The sequence below is a fragment of the Rhizophagus irregularis genome, chromosome 6 (genome assembly GCF_026210795.1).
Source record: "Rhizophagus irregularis chromosome 6, complete sequence".
In the NCBI taxonomy this organism is placed as follows: Eukaryota; Fungi; Glomeromycota; class Glomeromycetes; order Glomerales; family Glomeraceae; genus Rhizophagus; species Rhizophagus irregularis.
Window position 1 is genome coordinate 2,069,827 of NC_089434.1, and position 27,189 is coordinate 2,097,015.

At 30.6% G+C, this 27,189-nt stretch overlaps 4 protein-coding genes across 4 annotated transcripts; all 4 read right to left on the bottom strand.

Moving 5' to 3' along the window:
- Positions 1-5,411: 5,411 nt before the first annotated feature.
- On the bottom strand, positions 5,412-6,682 carry OCT59_026183 (uncharacterized protein; the record flags this gene model as incomplete). The annotated part of the gene is made up of 2 exons (XM_066143000.1): positions 5,412-6,065; positions 6,206-6,682. 2 exons carry the CDS (start codon positions 6,680-6,682, stop codon positions 5,412-5,414), a joined length of 1,131 nt encoding a protein of 376 aa, XP_065992561.1.
- Positions 6,683-19,069: 12,387 nt separating this feature from the next.
- OCT59_026184 (uncharacterized protein) lies at positions 19,070-19,863 on the bottom strand (the record flags this gene model as incomplete). The annotated part of the gene is made up of 2 exons (XM_025325208.2): positions 19,070-19,282; positions 19,579-19,863. The coding sequence occupies 2 exons, from the start codon at positions 19,861-19,863 to the stop codon at positions 19,070-19,072; spliced, it is 498 nt and encodes a 165-aa protein (XP_025182252.2).
- Positions 19,864-19,908: 45 nt separating this feature from the next.
- OCT59_026185 (uncharacterized protein) lies at positions 19,909-20,157 on the bottom strand (the record flags this gene model as incomplete). The annotated part of the gene is made up of 1 exon (XM_066143001.1): positions 19,909-20,157. One exon carries the CDS (start codon positions 20,155-20,157, stop codon positions 19,909-19,911), a length of 249 nt encoding a protein of 82 aa, XP_065992562.1.
- A 5,815-nt stretch (positions 20,158-25,972) lies between these two features.
- OCT59_026186 (uncharacterized protein) lies at positions 25,973-26,507 on the bottom strand (the record flags this gene model as incomplete). The annotated part of the gene is made up of 2 exons (XM_066143002.1): positions 25,973-26,114; positions 26,191-26,507. 2 exons carry the CDS (start codon positions 26,505-26,507, stop codon positions 25,973-25,975), a joined length of 459 nt encoding a protein of 152 aa, XP_065992563.1.
- Positions 26,508-27,189: the final 682 nt, after the last annotated feature.

The following is a 27,189-nucleotide window of genomic DNA, read 5'->3' on the forward strand; positions in this document are numbered from 1 at the left end:
TTCACTTTTAGGCTTATAGGAAAGTTATTTCTAATTATTGAAAATTTTACCAGACTTCTAGTAAAAAGTTAGCTAAATGGTATAATTTTATGCTAATGGTTTTAGTTTTTACATCATATTTAAAAAATTCGTATTTTAATTTGCCACGTTATCAGATTTCACGCTATTATATATTACTATATATAACTTAACCCTGGTTTTTAATAATTAGATTCTCTACTTTTTACGCGGATCACGAATTAAGAATATTTTACTAAACATTCTTTAATATATTTTTTTAGGAATGACTTTCTGGACCATTGAAGATGAAATGAATACAAGATAAGTTTTTTTTTACTTTCTTGTTAAGAACATTAATACTAACATTTTTTTTTTTTTTTATAGGTTTCTTTACTAAATTCTGGATTTTTTGTTATAGATGATAAGAATTGAAAAACAAATAGATACTGAAGATAATATATTATATATGCAAATTATAGTATTAAATATATTGTAAGCAAAAATAGAATATTATTAGTATTAAATATATTATATAATAAAATTATTAATATTAAATAAAATACAATTTTATGAATTACTAAATATTCAGTATAAAAATACTATGTGAATTGTAGGTTAAAACTTAATCAAGTGGCAATCTAAATTAATATTCAATATAAACTTTTAGTTAAAAGATTTGTCAAACTTTAACCAGATTTCAGCCATAATTTGGGCTAAATTTGTCTATACAAAATCTAGCCAAATTGGACTATTTTAACTAGTGATTGTATTTACAATAAAAAAATTAATACATTAAGTAATAAATTTTATAAATATAAGGTGAAATGGAATATTATAAAAATGAATTATAGTAATAAGTGTAAATTAGAAATATTGCATTATTTATTTTTATTTCAATTGCTATAGATTTAAAATTTTTCTATCTTTACCATGAAACTTAATACTTTATATTATTATCATATACACTGGTTAAAAATTAATATATCAGATAGCAAATATGCATCAGATATATACCCAATATGTGTAGTAAAAATGCAAAAAATCAGGTACTCGATATGTGTAGGTATATTTGTTTATTCACAGATGGCAGATATGGGTGACAATGGCAATGGCTATTTTTACCAATTCTACAAATACATCAGCTAAAATTGTATTTTGAAATTTTATATTTTTTACTACTTTTTTTTACTGGAGCAATGAAATTCCAAAGTTATTCTACAAATTGCTGATTATTAATCAAATTTTTAATTGCATTTACATGCACAAAAATTTGTGATTCTTGTTCAAAAACTTAATAATTAAAATAATATTTAATTATAATTGTATTAATTTTATAAGAATAAAATAAAAATTTAACAGATCAGATGTTATTTTTATTTCTTAAAAGAGATTTACAATAGTTCTATACTATTGATCTTATTTTTGTAGAAGTTTTTAAATTTTCACCAATAGTAAATATATGAAATATTTCTTCTCTAAGAGTAGCATCTGCAAAATAAGAATTCTTAAAAAAACTAATTATTTTTTGACAATCTGAAAGTACTTTTTTTTTTACCTAAAGGTAGTTACAAATATCACTTAAAATAAGTTGGATATGATATGCAATGCATCTCATGAAAATACTTATTTGCAACTTGCCATTTATCAGCCATTATTGCAGATTCTGCATTTGTGATAATAGCAGAAAATTTTTTGGAACTAATTTTTTCTAAAATTTCTAGCATTTTTCTATGCTGTATGTAAGAAACTTAATACATCTTCTAATGAATAAATGTATTATTTTCATTTAGACGTCATTATAATAAATACATAAATTAAATGCTTCAATGAACTTGCCCAATCATTAACCCCTTTAATAAAAAAAAATTTAATGTATTTAATAAAATTTATATTAAAATGTAATATTAATAAAAAAAATACTTACATAATGTAGGATTTTTTGTTTTTACCAATTTTTTTTGATTTTTAAGGTAATATTTGCAAGTTCTCCATCTAAATGAGTAGTTGCAAAAGCAGTTTATTTAGGTGAGTTGTATCCACTATTTAAAGATTTAGTAAAATCATCAAAGTATAGAAAGTCAGCTACAACAAAAGGTATTCCTGAATAGACAAACTATCTGATAAGTGCTTCATTAGTCTAATTACTCTTTACTTCATCAATTTTATCATCATTATAAAAGTTTTCTAAAGTTGTCTGACTATTAGATATTTTTCATTTTTTATTTGATGATATAGATAAAGTTTCTGAAGATTTATGCTCATTATCAATTTCTTGAAAAAAATTTAGCTGAATATCTTTAGGTACACATTTTTTGCATTTTATTGCAAAATAACTCTTCATTTCATTTGCTTTTCTTCAATTCTATAAAGAATACAAATTGCTCTTTAATGTTTTTCTTTTTTATTATTAATTTCTGCAAAAAATTGTCATACAGTATGTTCCCTTTAAGTCATCTTCCAATATTTGGTAATGGTATTTCTTTGTTTAATTGATTAGATGGAAGGTTTATTTCACTTGAATGTTCACTATTCCCACTTTTTGAACTCTATACACTTGTATCCTCTCTAAAATTATTATTTAACTAATCTATCTCCAATTATATAATAATATTAATTACCAATAAGATACATGTTCTATTGTATATAACAACAAAGATAGTTATAACCTACATGTTAATTGTTAAACATGCAAAAAATTTTTATTTTGATATTTTCAAAATAATATTTAAAGGAAATTCCATATTAAATTTATCTATTTGTCTATTAAATTTGGGATTTGTCTGAATTTGGCCATTTGGAATTATGACTATCCAAACTAGGTTTTTCCTGTTTTTCCATCATGGGATTTTAAAAGAAGCCAGAAAATTCCATTTGTCCTGGTATTTTTACTGAGCAAATCCCAAACTTTTAGATTTGGATGGCAAGTATAGTTACAACACATATAAATTAGATTTCTCTATCCCAGTAAATAGTTTTTGTATAAATTTGTACTAAATGGGTTCATCCATATATAATTGGCTCTAGATTGGCTTAAATTTGGATTATTTTTTGCATAAATTTGAGCTAATTTTAAGCCAATGAGCCTGTTTGGTATAAATTTATACAAAAACTATTTACTGGGTATATGAAATGATCATTTAAATCAAAAATTTTATGCTATTGTAATTTTACTAAGCTTGAGAACTTTTTTTTTCAATTTAAGGCCATTTTACTAATAGTAAGTTTTTCTTGACCCAAATTATCTATCTTGGTTTGCATGATAATAGAAAAAGCTATAAGATTTTTTATTTCAAATAATATATGCATTTTTACTAATATACTCATAATTATATATTGAATAATGTGATGGAAATATGCATAATAATGGAAATAATATATTAGGCTTATTGTCAAATAGGTATAAGAGATTATACCCTTCAATACTAGCTTCTTTACTATGACATAGTAGTAAAAGAAAGGGAAAAAATACAGTCTGCCTTGGCCAAGTAATAGAAGAAGATATGAGTAGAAATCATAATCTTAAATGAAAAGCATTTAATACTAGAGTGGTACAATCAGAAATGTGGAGTAATGTCTCTATTAGTTCAAATTCAGCTTCAGTGATTTTACTATTTATGTCATTATATTTTTTGATTTTTAGCTCTGGAATATCTAATAGAGGGCTTTCTATAACTACTGGTTTATTGCATCATTGCAAGTGAATCATAAAGTTAAAGATAGTTCTATTATTTAAATGAATAGCTTTTTTCATACAAATATGATCTCTGGTTTCTTTAATGAATTTTGGCATTCAAGGAAAATGATCATTTATTTGTGATGTTATTAATAATACCTTTTCCTTACAATCTTTCTGGAAGTTTTTTACAAATAAGCTCAGTGAATACTGCAACCTAATCAATGTTTGAAAGTCTCATGCTGAAAGTTGAAATATGAAGAGGTGTGTTTTAATCTGATTGTCCAAAAGTTTGGGTGTGATAGTATCTAATATATCTTTTGGCAAATCGAAATCAATGACAGGATGAAGTGGCTTATTGCCATCAATGATTTCATGTAAGGAGTGGCCTTTACAAGCTGAGAGTATGGCTTCTATTCCATCCTCATTGTCTGCGCCAAGGAAATGTCTTGGTCTAACACTATCATCACAAATTTTGAGTCATTGACTGATATCAATGGCTTTAAACCACAATAGTATGAGGCAGGCGCATTGAGGAACTCTGAAAGCTTGGATTGGGTTATTGTAATATATCAGATGACTTTTTGTAGAAATACTATATGTGTCCAGAAAAAGTTTAAAATAAAAATTAATTCCCAACTAAAAAGTATCTGATATCAATTTATAGCAAAAAAGAAATTATCTTAAAAGATGGCATTCTATCGCTGTGAATACATTCTAAGAAACGGGAAAGTTTGTGGATGAGGAAGTTATAGACTTGAGGGATGCGGATATCACTGGAAATCCCCAACGTGTTCCATGTAAGGAGTGTGGCAAGATTACATCCTCTACCTATGGTATGTGCAAAAAGCATGTGGGAAAGTACCAAAATATGGAATACTACTATTGGCAAAAGCTTGCAAAAATTCAGGATACATCCCAGCAACCCATCCTAGAAAATTCGTCCAAGTTTTCTAGGACGAGCTAGGATGGAATCTTGGACAGAAAAATATAGCTAAATGGTGATTTAAAGCCGAATTAAAGGGAATTTGAATACCCGTCCAATTGTCTAAGAAAAAATCGAGATTCTTTACTTTTTTTTCAATAGGGAAACTAACATATATCATCCATATAATGGTATACACCATAAACATATAGCTACGATTTTTCCTAGAATCTTTATTTTACTTGGACAACTAGGACAACTAGGACGTAGGTTAAAACGAAGAAAGAAGCTTTTCTCCCGTCCTCCCTATAAAAAAATTTTATCCGTTATTTCTGTAAAAACTCCGTAAAAATGAGCCTTTCACGGATCCATTCACGGAAAATGTAAATAATTCGATAAATTCCGGGATATAAGGTATTAATTCTGGAAATATGAGCCTTTTACGGGAATATAAAAAATGGATCGATTTTTTTAGTTCCCGTCCTAGTAACTGTGACAACTTGGACGCAATTTTCTGGAATTATTTTCTCAGCCTAACATGAAAAAAAACTGTGTTGCTATATTAAAGTTATGTAAAAAATAATTATTCTGAAATGTATACAACAAAAATAAATCCTCCTAAATCTTCTTTCTTTTATATGTTTTTTTTTATTAATATTATGCCATATTTTATATTTAAGTTTCATGTAAAATGAGACGATAATTTATTTATTAGCCAACGGCTAGCCGGTTAAGAGTAAAATACATATTATTTTATACAGTACATATATAATAAGAAAAAATAAACTTTAATCTAATCCCGGTATTAAATTACTAACCAAATTGGGAATCCAAATATGATTCGTAACTTATGCCAAGAGATTCGTCATAACCATCATCGTAATCGTCGTAAGTACTTAAGTAATTGTCTTCATCTTCTGAAAAATAATAATCGAGTTCTTTAAACATTTTAATCATGGCGTTGGCACAAATATATTGTAACTTTTTAGGATCATTTGTCCGGCGACTAACTCGTGGTTGAGTTATAATCAGAGATTGTGATTCCATCAAAGATTTATCCAAGTGAAAGTAAAACTTTAAAGGGATTTCGTCATTTTTGTTAAAATGCCAATGTTCGGTCAAAATCTTTGAATTTTTCGAAACTTTTAAACGATAACTTTCGTTTTTAGTACCTAAAATCTCAGAAACCTGAGGTGAAGGGCTTGTGATGGCAAATTCGACCAAATTGGAACACCTTTTCAACCACTCCCAATCACAACCGTTGAAGTTCCATTTTACAAGTTCAAGACGTTTGAAGGACTCAAGTCGGGACTGAAATGTTTCGAGCAGCGATCTCCCAGATCCGCTTGGAAATACCAATCGAAGGTTCAAGGGACGCGTTTGAGCAGATAAAAGTTCCTTAAGATGATTGATCGATTCTTCGGCACGTGGAACGGAAGTATCATGAAGATGAATATCCAAATGTGACTAAAAGAAATGTATGATTTTAAAGATGCCATTAGGCGTACTACAATGTCAATAATGAAATTTTTTTATAGGTATAGTACGTACATTTAAAGATACTAACATATCAGTTCAGCGCAATTTTTTGCCAATGATTTCATAACATTATTTTTGGGGAAAGGGGTGTGTATTTCAACGTAATTGAGGGAACTGAACATTGAGGCATAACATGGTGCCGTCCACAATCTATAAACTCTTTCATTATTCGCACCAGTATTATCTATAATAAAAGTTTTTAGGCGAATCTCATACTTTGTTAGCATTTGAAGTATTGCTTCAACTTTCTTAGCCATTTCATACATTTTTAAACAAGCCAATAAGTTTGTATAATTGAGTTCTTTGATAAACAATGGGTAATCGAAAAAAGGCTTTTGAACCGTTTGCTGCGTAGACTTTTCTGCCGTTTCAAGAAATGATTCATAAACCTTCAATGCGGTGGTACTCCTCTTCATTGTAAAACTGAATGGAGCCTTCCAATACATTGGAACAGTGGCTCGACACCATTCTCGGTTAACCAGAAGTGCCGAATGTAAGTCACGGGCACTGAAATCTTCGATGACCTTTGCAATAACATCTACCATTGATATTAAAAAGAAAAAAAACCTCTATCTGGGAAAGATGTCGGGCGGCAAAAAGTTGAATCTTGAACAATCGGCTTTTATTTCTCTCATTATTTTACCATATATAGCCAACTCATTTGAATCATGTGTTACTCTCACAATGAAAGTGTAACCATTGCTTGTTTATACATCCCTGAACTTTAAGTTTGTTTCATTCTAATTCATTCTAAGCAATTATAGTCTAATCATATAAACCACATAAAAAATCTCTTTCCCGACGAAATATACTGCTTGCCAAAATTAGCACTGCAGATTTACTGCGCCACCCAACACGATTTTTTTTGGTATGGACAACCAAGAGGCCAGCACCCTCAACATAGAACCAAGCGTCTAAACAGATAGGTCAGCCAACTCGATACACTATAGTTTACTAATTAATATATACCAAGACATCATAGTATAATGACTAATGATATGTATCAAGACACCATAGTATAATGACTAACATGTTCTAGGACATTATAGTCTGAATCAAGTGGAGCATATTAGTATTATTTATTTCATGGGGAGTTGGAAATAAATGGGTAATCCCCTGGAGTGTGTCACTCATTAAATATTAATTATTTTAACTATTTTAAACTAAAATTAGTAATTTCCCGGCTACCTATATGAGACTGGGAAATAACTAAACGAAGATTCCCGGTCATTTATAAACACTCGCAATTTTTAAAAATTAGTATGAAGGTGATCATGAGTGACACTTAGTGCTTACATTATTAATATTTGAAAGAATAGAATTAACTGTTAAGCTTTCATTTTAATACTTTATTATTATATTTTAAGCAAATATATGCTGCAGAATTCTCATTGAATCTCTCACATATTTATAACTTTTGCGGTTATACAAAAAGATTCTAATAGAAATTAATCTTATAATTCCTCCATTTTCTTTCTTTTAATTCTGAATTTTCTAATTTCTTTTCTCTTCATTTCCCCTTTCATTTCTTCATTCAGTGGAATATAATAAATGACCGTTTACTTATTTCCCAGCCTCATATAGATAACCGGAAAATTACTAATTTTAGTTTAAAATGGTTAAGTTTAAAATAGTTAATATTTAATGAGTGATACGTTCCAGAGGATTACACATTTATTTCATGGGAAGGGAACATTAGGTTTTTTTCCCTTCGGAAAAAAAACCCAACTTCTCATGAAATAAATAATACAAATGCCTGCACGTAATTACATTTATATTTATTTATAGTCATTTATATTTAGTTTGTTTATATTTATAGTTTGGAAGAAATAATAAGAATATGTAAAAAATTAATATTTAAGAAGATCAGAATATTTAGGATTATTTAGAATATGTTAGTGAAATGGCAAAATATATAAAAGCAAGTAGAATTTGAAAAATCTATAGCTGTTTTAGTTCAATATTATTAAATAAAAATATTAATTATTAAAAGTTATTTTGAATATGCTTATAATTTTGCTTAGGATTTAATTAATATTAAAATAATAAGTTCAGATTAATATGCTTAAGGGAAATTATTGAAGTTTAAAAGTAAAGTTTATAAAGAAAGAAATAATACTGTTAAGTTGAGACAAACTATCCAAATTTGAAATCATTATAAGTAACCAAAAGGTAGTGCTGCTACCTAAAACTTATTTAACAATAAAATTCAAAAATCTGAAACTCAAAAACTTTATTTTTAATGAAAAAATTGGTAAATTCAAAACTTTTCTAAATTATAATTAGTTCCAGAAAATATAAAAACAGTTTAAGCAATTAATTTTATTATAAAAAATAGTTTTGGCAAGCATCCTTACCAAAAGGATTTAATATTATAAAAAAGAAATTATATTATTAAATTGAATACTTTACTAAAAATGGCCAATTTTTTGAAATGATTTTGTAATAATTTTAAAATACTATAAAAATACATTTAATACATCAAAATGTTTTTATTATATTTTTGCTATTATTTTGTAATTGTATTGTATCTAGGTCTATAAAAATAACTCAAAATAATATCACAATAATTTTTTAATGTTTTTGTTATTATTTTATTATTATAATATAATTAACTTTGATATTATTTTAATATTTTAATCTCAAAAATACCTTAAATATATCTTGATATATTTTAAAAATTTTACAAAATAATTGCACAATTGTTTTGAAAGCCATTATATCTAGGTCTATAAAAATATTTCAAAAAATTGGTCATTTTTAGTAAAGTATTAATGTTGATATGAAAAAAAACTAATAAAGATGAAATTTAAACTAAGTATATTAAAAGTTGTTGTGAAAAATATTCATTTAATTTATTAACAGATGGCAGATGTTAGTAATAACATAAAGGTACTGTTAAAAAATTTGCAAAATAAAAAGTATTAGATTTTATATATTATTACCAACATCTGTTATCTATTAATAAATAATAATAATATTCTTTAATTTCAATATACTTAGTTTCTTATATTTTTCTTTAATACTACTTTTAAAGTATTTCCATTATTATTTTTTATTTATACAATCAACCTCCTCTATAATCATATCTCTCAAGTCCATTCAATAGTATGATTATAATGAAGTATACCTATTGGTAAATATAATCATATACCTCTCAGGACCATTTAATAGTATGTTTATAATAAGATATGTCTATTGGTAAATATAATTATACCTTTAGGACCATTCAATAGTATGATTATAATGAGATATGCCTATTAGTAAAGGTATTAATTCAGTATAATAAATATAATTATATATATAAAATATTTACAAAAACATTTATCTGTTAAAGATATTATGAAAATTTTTGAAAAATGCTTACAAAAACAAAATTTTAGTTTAATCAAAATTCAATCTAAAACTATTTTTTATAATAAAATTAATTGTCTAAACTATTTTTATGTTTTTTTAAAACCAATTATAATTTAGGAAAGTTTTAGATTTACCAATTTTTTCATTAAAAATAAAGTTTTTAAATTTCAGATTTTTGTAATTTATATACTTATACAGGAGGAATTTTATATTTATTTATTGTAATACAGGACTGATAATTGGTGTAATTATACTTATACTAATTTTTTTATTTATTTATAGTATGATTAGTTGAGACCCTATATAAACAATATAACTGTACAGGATACAAATAAATGAGAGTCTTCCACTCCCGCTGTGCAATAAGAATGTTCAAGCACACTTGTGTCAAATGACACGCCACACTAAAAAAGAAATAAAATAAAAACAAAAAAAAACAAAATGGAAAAAATAAAGGTAAAAGCTGATAATAAAACTACCCTATAACTACTACACTCCTAAAACTATGCCCACTAATCATTCTGTACTGAATTCCTCAAGATATTCCTAATTTTCTTAACATTAATCTAATTTCAGCTAAAACAGTTAGTTTGTCGATGCTGTCTAAACTTTTGTCAATTTTCTTGGTTCGCTTAGTCTTCTTATATTTTTTATCTGGCTTGAATGTATTAGTATTATTTTGAGATACCTTGGAATTATCATCTTCCTTCACCTTCTGATGCTGGTTCCTTCTTTACTTTAAGTTAAGGGTATACAGTCAACTCTCTTTATAGTCACACATTTGGGACAGTCCATATTTGGTGATTATAAAGAGATGTGACTATATAAAAAATTTCTTATATTTGTATATTATAATTCCTGCCAAAAATTAACATAATTTTAGCCAGAATTATACTTAAAACTTTATTGTATCATAACTTCGCCAATATTAATCGTAGAGAGATGATCTTACAACCATTCGATTCGTCTTGATGAGACGGTTCTAATGGTATAAAATACGTCGAAATCCAATCACTAGATTAATTTCCGAAATTAAAAAAATATTAATGGTTTTTGTGTAATAACTCTGCCAATATTAATCGTAGAGAGATGTTCTTACCGCCATTCGATTCGTCTTGATGAGACGGTTCTAATGGTATAAGATACATCGAAATCCAATCACTAGATCAATTTCCGAAATTAAAAAATATTAAATGGGTTTTAAGTAATAACTCCTTCAATATTGATCACAGAGAGATGAGCTTACCACCATTCGATTCGTCTCGATGAGGCGATTCCAACGAGCTATAAATCGTCTTTTTACAATCACTAGGTACTGAGAAATCTAGCAAAATGTTAAATGGCGCAGTAAACGTAAATCAAGAAATATTATAATGCCGATGTTCAACATTTTGTTGAATAACTCGTCAGCCAGTGATCGGAAAAGGATAAAACTAAACTACTCTCTCCCGTTCTGCTCACTTGACAATATTTACGAAAAAATAAAAAATTTTTTTCAAAGTTTTTTATTACTTTTTCTTTATATTTTCTTTATTTTAGATAACTACGACACTTTACAAAATGACTACAGACAAGAAAAAGAAAAACAACAAGTCTAACAACGATACTACTTCTAAACGTCCTGCCTCTAGCTCTCCAGCAGGCAACGTTTCTGGTCAAGGTTCCTCTATATCTGGCCCTTCGAACACCCCACCTTCGACCACCTCTACTAATAAACGTACCAGAGTCAGCGCCGAAGACTCGTCATCGGATGTTGATAAACCTCTCACGCCTCCTGGCCCTGTTGAGACAACTTCCGCTGAGATACCTTCTCAACCCGATACCTCCTCTCTCGATGCTTCGCAGCACGCCCCTGCTAACAACAACGATAAAGGCAAAAGCCCTGAAATTACTCCCGCAGTCTCCTTCCCTGAACGTGCTGCCTCTCCGAACGCGTCCCAAGCTGCAGTACAATCTCAACCTACACTTTTCTACGCCTCGGCCGCTCCTAATGACGTCGATGGCTTTTGGAATCACTTCGCTTCGAACCGCGACGCGTGTGACGCGGTTGATCGACAACTTTCCCTGTTCTCCTCTTATGGTAGTCGTGCCACGTGTAGTGGATCCAACGATTTGAAGAGGATCATCGTCCACTTCCGAAAAAAGGAAGATCTTGACAAAGCCACAGCCTCCCCTATGGATTCTTTATTTGGCTTGCATTTCCATGCATATGACCCCCAGGCTATTAAGGCTGATGAACACGCGCGTACCCTGGTGGTTACCGATATCCCCCTTTTTCTAACTGACGCTCTTTTGCGTGGTACCTTTTCTCGTTACGGCAATATTACTCGTTGCCATACCCGTTTATCTAAACTTTATCGTACTGCATACATTACCTTTGAATCTACTGGTGCTTTACAGAACCTCGACTCTACCTGGGGCGTCCTTTGTGGAGGACATTGTTTGCGTATCTGCCCCGCTACTTTTCAGCTCCGAACAACGCGCTGAAAGACGCGCTTATGTCGCTTTACTTGCCGGTCTCCCGCGTGGCACTATAGCGGTCGATCTTGCTGAAATTGCCGATGAAATTTCCGCTAAATCTATCAATGTTCCCTTCTCTATGAATTCTTACAATCCCAAACCTTACGCCTATTGCCATTTTGCCTCTGAAACGGCTATGGAAAATGCTAAATCTATTTCATGCGCCCTCAAGAAAGTTGGCCTTACCTGGCATTCTCCGGATGAAGTCACTTCTCTTTGTCATCGATGTGGTCGTCCTAATTGTAACCCTGATCGATGTGGTTCTTCATCTAGACCTAATCGCCCTTCGCCCTTTGGCAATCTAATGATAAATTACGTGCTTTATATAATAAGCATCTACCTCCTTCTCATCCTGCTAAACGACATAACCGTTTTGCCCGCCCTGATAACAATAATGATGGACAAAGCCGTACCAACGCTTCTCGCCATCGTTCTAAGTCCAGACCTAATAACAGACAACAATCTCGTTCTCGCTCTCAACGTCGCCCATGGAATCGCGACAACCTTAATCACAATAATAATAATCAACGTCGTCGTATTCCTGATGCAAACGAACTTGATTACTATATTGATGGCATAGATGTTACATACCCTGCTCCTCCTACTGTGCTTACTGATTGGAAATCTATTGGTGCTGCTCTTGAAAAAGTAGTTGAAGAATTAGCCCTTCTTACCACACAATTTGCTTCTATGAACAGCCGCATCACTAATTTGGAATCTGCTATGGCTGCTCGTACTCCTATTCCTGGCCCCTTTGTCGCTAAACCTCCTTCCTACATCCCTTCCTCTATGCAAGGATGGGATGATACAGTGAATCGAAATGATAATAATGTCCTCGTTGATGTTAATTCTCCTCCTTTGCAATCAACAAGTGGTTTTTCCCCAATTCCTCATTTTGCTCCCATTCCACCTTCTAACGTCACCTCTTCCTCTCCTATTGATATGGAACAGCGACTCTCCTCTCTTTCTGACACTGTTGCCTCTTTGGCTGGCTCGATTAAAGAAGGAATCCAACAAAACAACCTCATCCTAGCTCGGCAACAAGGCCAAGCTAATCAATAATTGTTCTCTTTTTCCCTCTTCTTTATTACCGATTTATCAGGGTGTAATAATGATAGACAACAATAAATATAATTTTTCCCCTCACCCCTCTCCCCTTATTAAATTTGGTCAATTAAATGTTAATGGTTTATGTTCCCCAGTTCGACAACAACATTTGCTTAATTTTTTTCTCCACTCCTCTTTTGGTGCTTTATCTATTAATGATACGCGTCTATCCCCTTCAAATGCTAAATTTATTTTTAAAAATGAACACTCCCAACATCACTTTAAGTCCTATTGGGCTTGTTCATCTTCTTTTCGCCCTCATGATGGTGTTGGTATTTTGTTACGAAATCCCCTTCATAAACATGTTCAAACAATTGATCCTTGGAACGGTCGACTTCTTAAATTAGACTTGTTCTTTCATCAAACTAAAATTTCTATTATTTCTATATATTATCCCCCTTCTGGTTCCGTTCATCAATCTATTTGCAATGATCTTATTGCCAAACTTCTTTCTTGGCTCGATTATGCCCGAGCTAATAATTATTTTGTAGTTATTCTTGGCGACTTCAATGCTGATGTAATCGCTCATTCTAATCATTCACCTAATCATTTTAAGCTTCTTCGCTTGCTTTCTTCTCGGTTTTTTACCGATCATCAAGCTCACTCCTCTACAAATGGTCCTGATCCCACTTTCTTTCATGATAATGGATCTTCTAGACTGGATTATATTTGGTCTTCACCTGGTTTTCCTGCCCCTGGTCTTTTTTCGCAAGTGGTTACTTGCCCGGATCTCATTGATCGTCCTTTTACAGATCACAAAGTTCTTTCAACTGTTTTTGACTTTAGTTCTTGCTTGGCTATTTTGGCTAAATCTCGTCTTAAGCAAAAACATGAATTGCGTACTATTTTCTCTTACGCTTCCACTTCAGTTGAACAATGGAATAATTTTACCACTGAAGTAGATGATTCTCTTGGAGTTTATTTAGATAGACAATATCACCCCAATTTTGATTTCTCCTCTCTTTCTCTTGATCGTATGTGGCATGCATTGAAAGCTGCCATAATTAGTGCTGCAATTGAAACTTTACCCTTTCAAAAAGTCTCCAATACGCACCGACATTCATACTCTCCTGAATTAACTAAACTTATTGCTATTAACAAGTTTTTAGATCGATTTTTATATCGGCTTACTACTCGTCGTTCTAATCGGCCTACTCAGATTGCGCAAATGTCTGCTGCTTTGCCCTCCCATCTTGAAAATCTTGCATCCTTACTCCCTGATTACTCAGTTCCTACCTATTCTACAACCCCTGTATCTGTATTTAAATCGTTTTTACGATCACAGAAGAATTTAGTTTCTGCCTTTTTATCTACTAAATTCGCCCAACACCTTACGGACTCAGTGGAATATTATACTGCACTACGTGACGAACACTTTTCGAACTCGCTTGGCACCTTCATAGATTCTGCCCTATCAGTAGAAAAACGCTCGATTGTTCTTGATCGTGTCCTGGTCGTACTGGACTCAACTCCTACTTTATTAACGGATCCTTCGGACATTAAACAAGCTGCTATTTCTCATTTTCAATCAATTGTCTCTCCTCCGTTGGTCCGCTATTCTTCCATCACTTCATTTCCCGCCCGATGGCAACAAGCTTACACTCCTCTTACAAATGTGTCTGCTTCATTATATGATCCTGTTTTGGCGCCTATTTCCCTGCAAGAATGGTCTGCTGTGATTTCCTCCATGCCAAACAACAAAGCTTCCGGCCCTTCAAAAATTTCTTATGAGATGATTAAACATCTGTCCGGTGAAGCCTTGGATTTCTCTCTTTTACTGGCCAATACCTGCCTTTCCCGCGGTGATATTCCTGCTGACTGGCGTGAAGCTGTGGTTTATCCTATTCCTAAACCTCACGATTTTGATGCTCAACTTAAGAACACTCGACCTATTACTCTTCTGGAAACTGTTCGAAAATGTGTAGTTAAGGTCGTCACGAATCGTCTCTCCAACATTCTTGCTGATAATAAAGTTCTGCAAGGTGGTAACTTTGCTGGCTTACCCGGTGGTTCTACTGACGTCCCTATCAAAATGCTTGATGCGATTATCCATCAACATAAACATGACTCTACTGATGATCAGGAACTATGGATCGTTTCTCAAGATATCTCTAAAGCTTTTGATTCTATGGATTTAAATATGCTCAAATTAGCTTTAGATAGGTTACATATCCCTGCACTTTTAGTGCGATTTATTTTAAATCTTTTTACACGATGAAATAATAAGATAATTACTTGTCATGGTGATACAGCTGCTTATAGAGTACGTGTTGGTATCGATCAAGGAGAAATCATTTCCCCTCTCCTTTGGGTTATTTATTTGGATCCCTTACTCACTGTTTTGAATCAAGAAGCACGAGATCCTTTTATTTTAAAATCTTCAGCTCTTTTAAATTATTCTCCACTTGAATTTGAACAACATTCTTTACCAATTTCACATTTAACGTTTATGGATGATTCTACACTTCTTGCTTCTTCAAAATCTGGCATAGAAGACCGTCTTTCTATTACTGCTGAATTTTATACTTTAAATAATGTTCAAGCTAATTCAGCAAAATATGTTCTTCTTTCATCTTCTTCGCCTTCTTCAAAGATTATTTTTGAATTTTTACCTTCTTCTTTAGTTTCCGATATTTCTCTTTCCCTTTCTTCTTTATCTCTTAATACTTCATTTCGCTTTTTAGGCGTTTGGTTTTCTTTATCTGCCTCTTCTGATTTTGTTCTCAAACAAGCGCGTTCCATGGTTAAAGATATGGCAGCTCTCCTGGACCAAAGAAATTATTAGCTCAGCATGTGGCGTATCTCTATAATGCTGTCCTTCTTCCGCGATTGGAATTCCGTCTTCAAACTACCCTTTTCTCTGAAAGTACTATTCAATCAATTGTCAAGCCCCTGTTTTCAGTACTTCGAAGAAAAGCTGGTCTTGCTACGACTACTCCGTTGCCCTTGTTATTTCTTAAACTTCCCTTTTCGATTCAAAATGCTTTCTATCGCTTTCTTTCCTCCCATATCGCATCTTGGCAAAAAATTTTCATTCACCCCGATTTCAAAGATTTTGCTCTTTATGCTATCTCTTATCTTCAAGGATATTTGGGTGCTGAAAGTTGCCCGACTACTATTAACTTAGAACCATGGTCGCAGATTGTTTCTTTAAGAACGCACACTTTGTTTAATTCGTTATTGTTTTCTTCGCGTTTGAACATCACGTGGTCTCTTTCCTTCCGGCCTCCGAGGCACGATCTACAACCTGCTCTGCCACTCCGATCTATTCTACCTCATTCCATTTTTCAATCGAGTTGGAAACTTTGGAAAAACTTGAATATATTTGTGCTTGCTCAGCTGGTTTCTCCTTGTGGACGTTATCTTATGAATTGGCCTGACCTTCGTTATCTTGGCATCGTTGGTCGTAAAGGACGGATCCCTAATTGGTTTACTTTTATCAATAATAATTTTCTCTCTTCTTCTTCTTCTACTTTACTTTTATCTTCATATTTTATTAATTTTTCTTTTACTTTAGCTTCTCCTTGTTTATTAGATCATACTGTTAAAGATTATTCCTTTTATCCTCAATGGGCTATTACTTCGACTCGCTACTCATACTTTATCTGTTGGTCGTGTGTGTATCACTTATAAGAAACAAAACTCGGCTATTATGTCTCATTGGCTTCCTGTATCTACCTCGGCTGATGAACGATCCTATGACCCTTGTCCCGGTTGTGCTCTTAACATTCCCGCCTTATCCATGAAATCTGCCATCAGACAACGCTGTAATAGCGAAAAATGCTTTTTTAATGTAATCCTATCGGATACTGTGGGCTATCCTACTAGAAATGCCAAAGTTTTCGCGGCTTATCTCCCCATTACTCTATCTACTTCATGGAGTTATGCAACCTCCTTGGCTCTCGTTCATTTTTCGAACGCGTCTCCCGCTCTTTCTCCTCTTTTTAAGGATAGTATCGATAGAATTGAAGACACCATTTTACCACTTTCAGTGCAATCTTTATACACTGATGGTTCGTTCCATCCTGCCAATGATTCTTCGCCTTCTTCCATGACTTCTGCTTGGATTGCTCTTGATGATGATGGACTTGTTCTGGAATCTTCTTCCATGCATCTCCCTTCTTATTTTCCTTCCGCGTTGCGTTCTGAAATTTCTGCTGTTCTATTAGGATTGAATGCCCTTTTCCGTGATTCATCAATCTCTATTTATACTGATTGTAGTCAGTTAATTTCACTATGGTCACGGTTTGTTGATCTTTCCTTTCTCACCGAAGTTCTTTCCGAGAACCTAATCATCTTCTTTGGCTTTCTATTTGACAACTTATCATGGATCGTAATCTTAATGTCGATTTGATTAAAGTCCCTGCTCATGGCGATGATATCTACAATATACAAGCAGATTCTCTGGCAAAAGATGCTCATTCGTCTTTACAACCCACTACTCTACTTTCAACATTTTGTTCTGCTCCATGCTTGTTGACTTTTAACTCCCTGCCTATTGACGTGAATATTCGACATTTTCTCCGCTCTATTGCAGATGCTCGTGCTCTTTTATCTTTCTGTTCACTAGCGCGTTTTACTGCTCTTGGTTCTCCTTCACTTTTTGATTGGGCTGGTATATATTTTTGCCTTTCACAAATTAAAGGTTTTGCTTCACATAGGAATGGTCGTCCTGAATTTTGGATCTTCCGCATTAAACTTCTTTTGGATATGTTGCCTACCTTAACTACTCTTCAACAACGCAAACCTTACTTATATTCTCCTGACTGGCTCTGTCCGCAGTGTAATTCTGCTCCTGAAGATTTGAACCATCTTTGGACTTGTCCTTATATTTTACCAGATTTAAATCCCTGTTTAACACACCGGTCTGAAGTCATTAAATTTAGAGATTCTTGTTTATCTTCTTTCCTATCCTTGAAATCTTTGGATATTTCCTTTCAAACTGAATTTTCTGCTTTGGATTGTTGGAATTATGAAGCTCCTTCTTCATCCTGTCTTTGGCTTACTCGAGGCTTGTTGCCTGCGCATTTAACGGCATTTTTAAATCAATACTTCCCTCTCTCTATTATATACAAGATTATTTCTCCCCTTCTTAATGACTTCCAAGTCGAATTATATGGTGAAATTTGGCTGTGTCGGAATGTTCTTTTCCATGCTTGGGAGGAGTCGCAGGGTATCTCGGCTGCTTCTAAATTACGTGGCCCATCTACAAATTCTTTTCCTAATATTACTTCTTCACAACTACACAACTCTTCTTTGGCGTCAGTTTCTCAGGATTCCTGGATTTCTTGGATATCCTCTTCTATAATTCGGGGTGGATCTTGGATTTCGCACTTGGATTTTCTGCGCCGCTTAACAGTTCAACCTCTTAGGATTTCTTTCTGGTAACGGACTGGATTTTTGGATGTTGGATAGTTGACTCACACTGGCCTTCGGGTAAAGTTGGGGTATGCGATTCTGTAATAGTTCAGTTTTTCTTTGCTTTAATTTTGTTTTAGTTTAGATTTCTTTACTTGTATGAGTCGTGAAGCTACTCTTTTTATTTTTTATTAGTTTATTTTCTTATTTTTGTAATATTGTTCGATTATTTTTCGAAGTCCAAAGTATAAATAAAAGATAAAGTCATAAGACTGTTTGCACAAGGAAAAGGATAAAACTACCACCATTCGATTCGTCTCAGTGAGACGATTCTAACAAGCTATGATACATCTTTGTACGATTATTAGATGCCAAGTTATTTAATATATTCTTTATATAACTGTGATTATAAACGGTTCTTTTTAATATAAGATTTTTGAGGATAGGTGTGATAGTGACTATAGATAGATTGTGACTATATAGGATAAATTTTAATAATAAAGTGTTTTGAACATTCAACTGGTGTGACTATATAGTAGAATGTGACTATAACGGGAGTGACTATAGAGGGAGTTGACTGTAGTACCTTTTCAATCACCTGTAAAATCAGTTAAACTGAAAGCCTTACCAATAACTTTATCCAAGTCAGCCCATGTTTCATAGTAAATTATCAATTTGCGGGTACCTCTATCTTGAATTAATTTAAATGCTTTACACCCAGTAGGTGTAAAGATTAAGTGAGCAGGGTTATCTGGGTAAAAAATTGCAATAGTGGTAAAAGCAAAAACTCCTATTAACACTGCCTGAAATCATTTCCATTCTTTCCTTTGTTTGAGATCCCAGTCGGCCAGAAACTATCTTACAGGTAAACCTTTAAGTGAAGCAGTCTAAACTTCACCATTCCATAAATCTAAAGCCATCTTGTTGTAGTCCACTAACGTGCCCAGTAAATAGTTTTTGTATAAATTTATACCAAACGGGCTCATTGGCTCGAAATTAGCTCAAATTTATGCAATAAATAATCCAAATTTAAGCCAATCTAGAGCCAATTATATATGGATGAGCCCATTTGGTACAAATTTATACAAAAACTATTTACTGGGGTGGTAATAGTAGTGTATTTCTGTTGTGATTTAAATTTAATCATAATAACATAAACCCAATCCTTTAAGTGATTAAGGACATCAAGTTGGATCCATCTGGAGGGGATATTATATACTGTAAATTCATGAACATTCTTCTTAAGTTCAGGATTATATCCAGTCATCACAGTACTAATTGTTTTGGATGCTAGTATAACTGGTTGTTTCTTGGGAGCCTTACGGCTAATACTAGATGAGCTAGTTTTTGAAATGGATACAGTTCTTTTCTTCTTTTTGTTCATATTAAGAAAAGGCGAGCTCAGTCTGTTGAAGTCACTATTTGAGTCCTATTTAACTACTTCCACATAGGAAACTCGCTTTGTTTCTTTTCCTTTAGAAGTAAAAGGTGTGGCATCTACTTTAAGAGTAATTAGCACAGTGATGGGTAACGCATCAATCTGGGCTAATTTTGACTCAATTTGTGCTACCTTCATCTGTAATTGTGATTGAAGTTCAGGGTATGCATAAATTTCCATATTCATCAAGTCATTTTTTGTGAAACTGGATGCATAATTGGATTGTTGTGATGATGTCATCAAACTTTTGTCTCAAAATTTGTTAACCTCCTGACCAAGTAAGAGTTGAAAATGTTGAGAGTACGTAAGTATAATAAAGAAAAAGTGGTAAAGTTTGTTGAGATTTCTCATTTCAAAGGTATTAAAAATGTCTTGAAATTCAAATAATAAAGTTTTATAAGAGCTAAGTCTTTATCAGCAGTATATTAACTACAGTATCTACTATCTACTATGTGTCTTTCACTTATATTATTTGCGGTATATTCTCTTAGGCCAGCCTTTAAAAAGTCAAGAAAAGAACTATCTCTGAGGTTGTTAATAAGTTATTTGACCTTTAAATAGTCAACTTAAGGTCAGGTATTAGTGCTAGAAGCCATTTTTAATGAAAAGGTTGCTAAAATTTTCTTGTGAAAAAATGGTCCATATGATCGCCAGAAAGAATTTTCCTTTTATACTTATAACTAATAAAATGATCATAGAAGAGTATTTTATATATAAAAAAATTGAAATCAAAAAATATGTGCCTTAAGAAAGGGAGTTCTTATATAGAAGATACCTATAAAAAGATTAACTGTAATTTTAAATTGCAATAGTTCACTTTAATTTTATTACTTTTTAATTTTACATTTAAATTTGAATAATTTCTCTTAAACATATTTTATTTCTCAAATAATAGTATATTCTGATAAGTTTAATAGAATTTCTATATAATGCTAAGAAATTTCAAATAAAAATATAATTATATTGTATTAATAGAATAAAATTAAAGTAGATAATAATGCAAATAAGATAGATATATTCTAGTATAAATTAAAGTAAAAATTTAATAATGAATTATTATTTAAAGATAAAAAAAATGTAATAATTTTATTAAATTCTGTAAAAATTATCTTAAAAACAAATAAAAAAAGGAAACAGATACTAATATTATAATCGCATTTAATTAATATATGGTCTGAATAAAATTATTTAATATTTTTTATAAACCTGTTTAGCAATATATGCAATAATATAGTAGTATAATTGAAATAGTAATTAGATATTCTAATTGAATTAATATTATTTAAAGTAGTAACAGAATTCTGCTTATTTATAAAATAGATTACTGGAAATCTAAGATAGTGATTTAATTCTATTTTAAAACAATTTAGATAGCAATCTAGATCTGAAAATTTATAGATTGATTTTTAATTTAAGATTAATTCAAATATATTCTAATTTGCCATTAGTTAAATTAAGATCTATTAGAATAAATTTTAATAAAGTTTTTTTTTATAATTTTATTTATAAAGATTTATAAATTAATAAAATTATTAAAATTATTAATAATTATAAATAGAGTGAATTTATTTACCGCATCCTGCGTTATAACGCATTTTTCCTTTTTTGTAAATTGTTTATGTCAATCTTTAGTTTATACACCGCACCTCCCCTTAAAATGGCAAATGATAAACATAAAAATATATATAAATTTGTAACGCAGGGTGCGGTAAATACATTATTTCTTATAAATAACTTAGTTTACTTTTACTTCTAAAACTTAAGGAATTTATTTCTATTTCTTAATTTTTAATTTGGTTATTTTCTTTTTTCTAAACACTAGTCAAAAAAGAAATATTCAGTTTTAATACAATTTGACCTATATTCGACTAGAATTAATAAAATTCGACTTCAATTAGTAAAGATCTATGATTAGACATATATTCAACCTACTAGTTGAATTATGTTAATCAAATGTTATGCGTTATGCGATACGTGTATTAAAATAAAAGTTCAAAAAAGGATGATCCTTTTTTAAATTTTTTTAATTTTCTTCCTTTCCCTTTTCCTTCATCCTAGTTTCTTTTCTTCCCCTTTCCCTCCCTTTGTTTTCCTTTTCCTTCCTTTGCTTTTCCCTTTCTTACCCTTTCCCTTTCCTTTCGTCACTTAACTTTTTTGAAAGTATACATATCATACAGGACCTCGCTTACTTATAAGATAGGTCACCCCCAAGCCTAAGGTAAAAATTATATATAAAATTCTTTGCAGATCCTACTATAAAAGGAAATTTTATGTTACATTGTTATGATTTTTTTCCTTTTTAACTAATTAACCAATAGAATTTAAGAAAAAAGTAAGGTAAAAACTATTAGTAAAGGGCTAATTTTCTATGATGACCTTTATTATAAGTAAGCGGGATCCTACATATACCTTCAAATTTTTACTTTTTTAACAAAACGTTCCACTAACATTTTCGTTTTTTTTTTTAAATTCAAGACGCCCATTTAAAAAGTTCGGGTAGGCTTTTGAAGTACAGAAACTTCAAAGATTCATAAATATGAATTCTTTGGAGTTTTTTTTATTTTTTTTTAATATGAACAGTTACTAACCGTTCTTTTTTTACTTTTTTTTAGATTCAGCCGTTTGGGTGGGCTTTCGAAGTATGAAAAAACTAAGTTTACAAAACTTGGATTATTATTTTTTATTTTTTAATTAATATGAACAGTTAGGAAGCTTACAGATATTACGTAATTATCAAAGGGGGGAGAGGGTAACCAAAATCTTATGTTATACTTAATAAAATATATAATTATAATTTGATTGGTTATTAAATCTGACAAGGGAAGGAGTAAGTTTATATTAAACTGAATATTACGTAATATATGTAACTCCTCTTACTAACTGTTCTTTTTTACTTTTATTTTAAGTTCGGCCATTTGGGTGAGCATCTGAAGTATAGAAACTCCAAATATTCATAAGTACGAATTCTTTGGAGTTTTTTTTTATATTTTTAATATGAACGGTTAATACTAACCGTTTTTTTTATTTTTTTTTAAGTTCGACCATTCAGGTGAGCTTCTGAAGTATAAAAACCCTAAAGATTTGTAGGTACGAATTCTTTGAAGTTTTTTTTTATATTTTTAATATGAATGGTTAATACTAGCTGTTCTTTTTATTTTTTTTAGATTTGGCTCTTAGATGACTACCGAAGAATGAAAAAACCAAGTTTTGTAAGTTTAAAACTTGGTTATTTTTTTTTGTTTATTTTTAATATTATGAACAGTTAGGGAGCTTACAGATATTACATAATTATTAAAGGGGGGAGGGGGATAACCAAAATCTTACGTTACACTTAATAAAATATATAATTTATAAATATTATAATTTGATTGGTTATTAAATCTGACAAGGGGGGAGGAGAGTAAGTTTATATTAAACTGAATATTATGTAATATATATAACTTCCCTTATTAATAACTGTTCTTTTTCTTTTTTTAGGATCAGATATTCTGAAGAACGGGAAAATTCCAAGATTCGTAAGAATCTTGGATTTTTTTTTATTTTTTTTAAAAAAAATATTACGAACGGTTACTAATAACCGTTCTTTTATTTTTTATAGGTTTGGGTGGACTTCTGTATTTTGAAAAATGGGAAAATTCCAAAGATTCGTAAGAATCTTGGATTTTTTTTTATTTTTTTAAAAAAATATTACGAATGGTTACTAATAACCATTTTTTTCTATTTTTTAGAATCTGATAGGTTTTCGAAGAAAGAAAAACTAAGAAACCAAGATCTGTAAGTAAATACGATTGTATGAATCTTGGTTTAATTTTTTTTGTTTTTTTTTAATATATGAACAGTTCTAACTGTTCTTTTCTTTTTTTTTAAGATCTGGCGGGCTTCTGAAAAATGGAAAACCAAGAAATTAAGATTCGTAAGTAAGTACGAATTTTGGTTCTTTTTTTTGTTTTTTTTTTAATATATGAACGGTTTACTAATAACTGTTCTTTTCTTTTTTTTAGGATCAGATGGGTTTCTGAAGAACGAAAACTTAAAGATTCGTAAATACGAATCTTTAATTTTATTTATTTATTATTATTACGAATGGTTTATTAACCATTCTTTCTTTTTTTTATAGTTCAAGTAAGCTTCCAAAAAATGAAAACCCAAAGATTTGTAAGTACGAATCTTTATATATTTTTTTTATTTTTTTTTATTATTTTGGAACAGTTTACTAACTGTTCCTTTCTTTTTTATAGGTTCAGGTGGACTTCTGTGTGGAAAAATCAAGATTCATAAATAAGTACGAATCTTGGTTTAATTTTTTTAATTTTTTTTTTTAATATTAATGAACAGTTACTAATAACCGTTCTTTCTTTTTTTTAAGTTTTGTGGGCTTCCGACCTTTGAGAAAAAAGGAACTAAGATTTGTAAGTATGAATCTTAGTTTATTTTTTTTATATTTTTTTTAACAGTTACTAATAACTGTTCTTTACTTTTTTTTAGGTTCAGGTGGGCTTCTGTATGGAAAAACCAAGATTCGTAAGTAAGTACAAATCTTGGTTTAATTTTTTAATTTTTTTTTTAATATTAATGAACAGTTACTAATAACCGTTCTTTCTTTTTTTGTTAGGCTTTGGGTGGGCTTCTGACCTTTGGGAAAAGAGGAACCAAGATTCATAAGTACATACGAATTTTGGTTTATTTTATTATTATTTTATTATTATGAACGGTTACTAACTGTTCTTTTCTTTTCTTTTTTATAGGTTTGGTGTCTTGGGTGGGCTTTTAAAGAACAAAAAAAACAAAGATTTGTAAGTAGAATCTTAATTTTTTCTGCTTTTTTTTAATATTATGGAATGATTACTAACCGTTTTTTTCTTTTTTTATAGTTTCAGTAGATTTTCAAAAGATCAAGACTCGTAAGTATATACGAATACATGAATCATGTGATTGTGAAATTGTAGATTAGCAATAATTATTTGTAATTTAGATAGATGCTAATAATAATAATATAATTAAGTATTTAATAAGTACTTTAATAAATTTGATATACAGTCAAACCTTGATATAGCGAACTCTTGATATAGTGAATTTTTCAGACAACTATAATAAATTTCCCCTTGCTATAATGAATTAACCAATCAAATCTCTTAAAATCTTCACTATAGCCCTATAGCGAAGTTGAGGTCTGGAACCTAGGGTTCGTTATAACAAGAGTTGACTGTATAATAAAATTAAAATAAATTCAGAAATAAATAGGTGGTTATTAGACTATAATTCGATTTAAGTTTTAATGTCAAATATTGGTCAATTTAAGGTCTAATTTTAGCCAAATATTCTTTCTGAATTTGAGACGATTAGCACTCTAAATGCACCCAAAAATTTAACCTTAATTTGACACAAGTTAGATCATTATTCGTAGGGTTGTGAGAGTTACGTTACATAGATTACAATATATGTAACTTACGCTGTAAGTTACATCGACCCCTTGTAACTTACATCTTATATAATATTATAAAATCGATTCCTATTAGTACAAAATTAGCATATCATGTAATCAAAATTTCCTAAATAAAATTCATAAAACAAAACACTTTATCTACTTTATTTATTTTTTCAAGAAATTAATTACATTTACAATATTATATTTAAAAAATTAATCTTGAAATTCATTTAATTCTTCATCTAATAATCCTTCCAAATCTGAATAGGATTGAAAATCTAAATCAGAAAAATCAGATTCAACATCAATTTCTTATTCATTATTACTTTTGGCAGCTTTTCTTATAGCTTTCTTTTGCAATACTTTCTCAACTCAGCCCTCTATAGTAAGTGGCTTTTCTAATGAATGTAATATTTGCAGATTTCAAAACATATAAACAATTTTTTCTACCCGCTTTTCATGCAATTTATTTCGTAACTTTGAATGAATAAATCCAAATGTAGACCAATTTCTCTCACTGGCTGCTGAAGTTGCGAGTATGGAAAGTATCTGAATGGCTATATCACTAAAAATTGGATATCTTCCTTTCATTAAATTCCATCAGTTAACGGGTTTTTGAATTACATCTCCCTACAAATGGCTATGCGCAAAACTTCCTGTTTTTCTAACATATTTGGCAAGTTTTGTTAAAACTATATTTTTATATTCTTCCCCTACTAAACTTAAAGTTTCCTTTTCAATAATAGGATCAAATATGCGTGTATTAAGGCAACTATCACAATATTATAGATCTAATTTATAAGCAACAATGACAACTGGATTCAACTGGATTGTATAAGAAGTTTTACCACCGATTTGTGCCAAATTTTTCAACTTCTTCACGAATATTTTCAGGTAAATCAGTATTGTTTCGCATATATGCTTTAAGTTGCTGATATTCAAAATATGCAGTAGAAAGAAATGTTTTATCTCCTTCTAATTTTTTAATAAAAATAGCAAAATTTTCTAAAAAATTTTGAATTTTCCCAAGATCATTCCAAAAAGTATCACTAGAAATAAGTGACTTCATTCTATCATCAAGATTAAGATGATCCTCAGCAATAGTAGATCGAATAGCTGATTTTGTAAAGAATAACTGGTTAATATAAGAATATGAAGATCCCATCATGTATCGCAAAGTAAAATCAATGCGATTTCTAAGGATGGCCCCGAAATTGATTTGGCAAAAATCCGAAATCCGAAATTTCGAATCCGAAATCTGAAATTTTTCCGAAATTAATTCATAATTTTGGCCGAATTCATAATTCCAGCCGAAAATCGTAATTCCGGTCAAAACGGATATGTCGATCATTTCTATATTTGGCAATAGCCATTACACAAAAATCGATTTTGGAATCTTGTGTAACATCGATTTCAATTTTAGGAAATTCTATAATTCCTGCCAGAATTAAGTGCATAATTCTGGCCAAATTTACATATTTAATTTCAGCATTTCGGCTGGAATTTCGGATTTCAGAATTTTGGATTTGGCTGGAATTACAGCTACGATTTCAGAATTTTGGCAAATCTGAAATATTTTAGTTTCAGGGCCATCTTTAGCGATTTCCTTTCCATATTTTTCTTTTTGTAAGCGTCGAAGTGCAGCAAGTATTACTTGATAATTTTTTTGCTTTTTCTATTATTTCCTTTATCCATTCAATACTTATAATATCTTTCATCTATAAATGAATACCATGCGCCCAACAGCCAAGAAAGATTTTTTTGGGATATTTTTGTTTTAAGATCTTCCAAGCAGCCTTTATATTTGGCACATTGTCTGTAATTATTGCACCAAATTTATTAATACC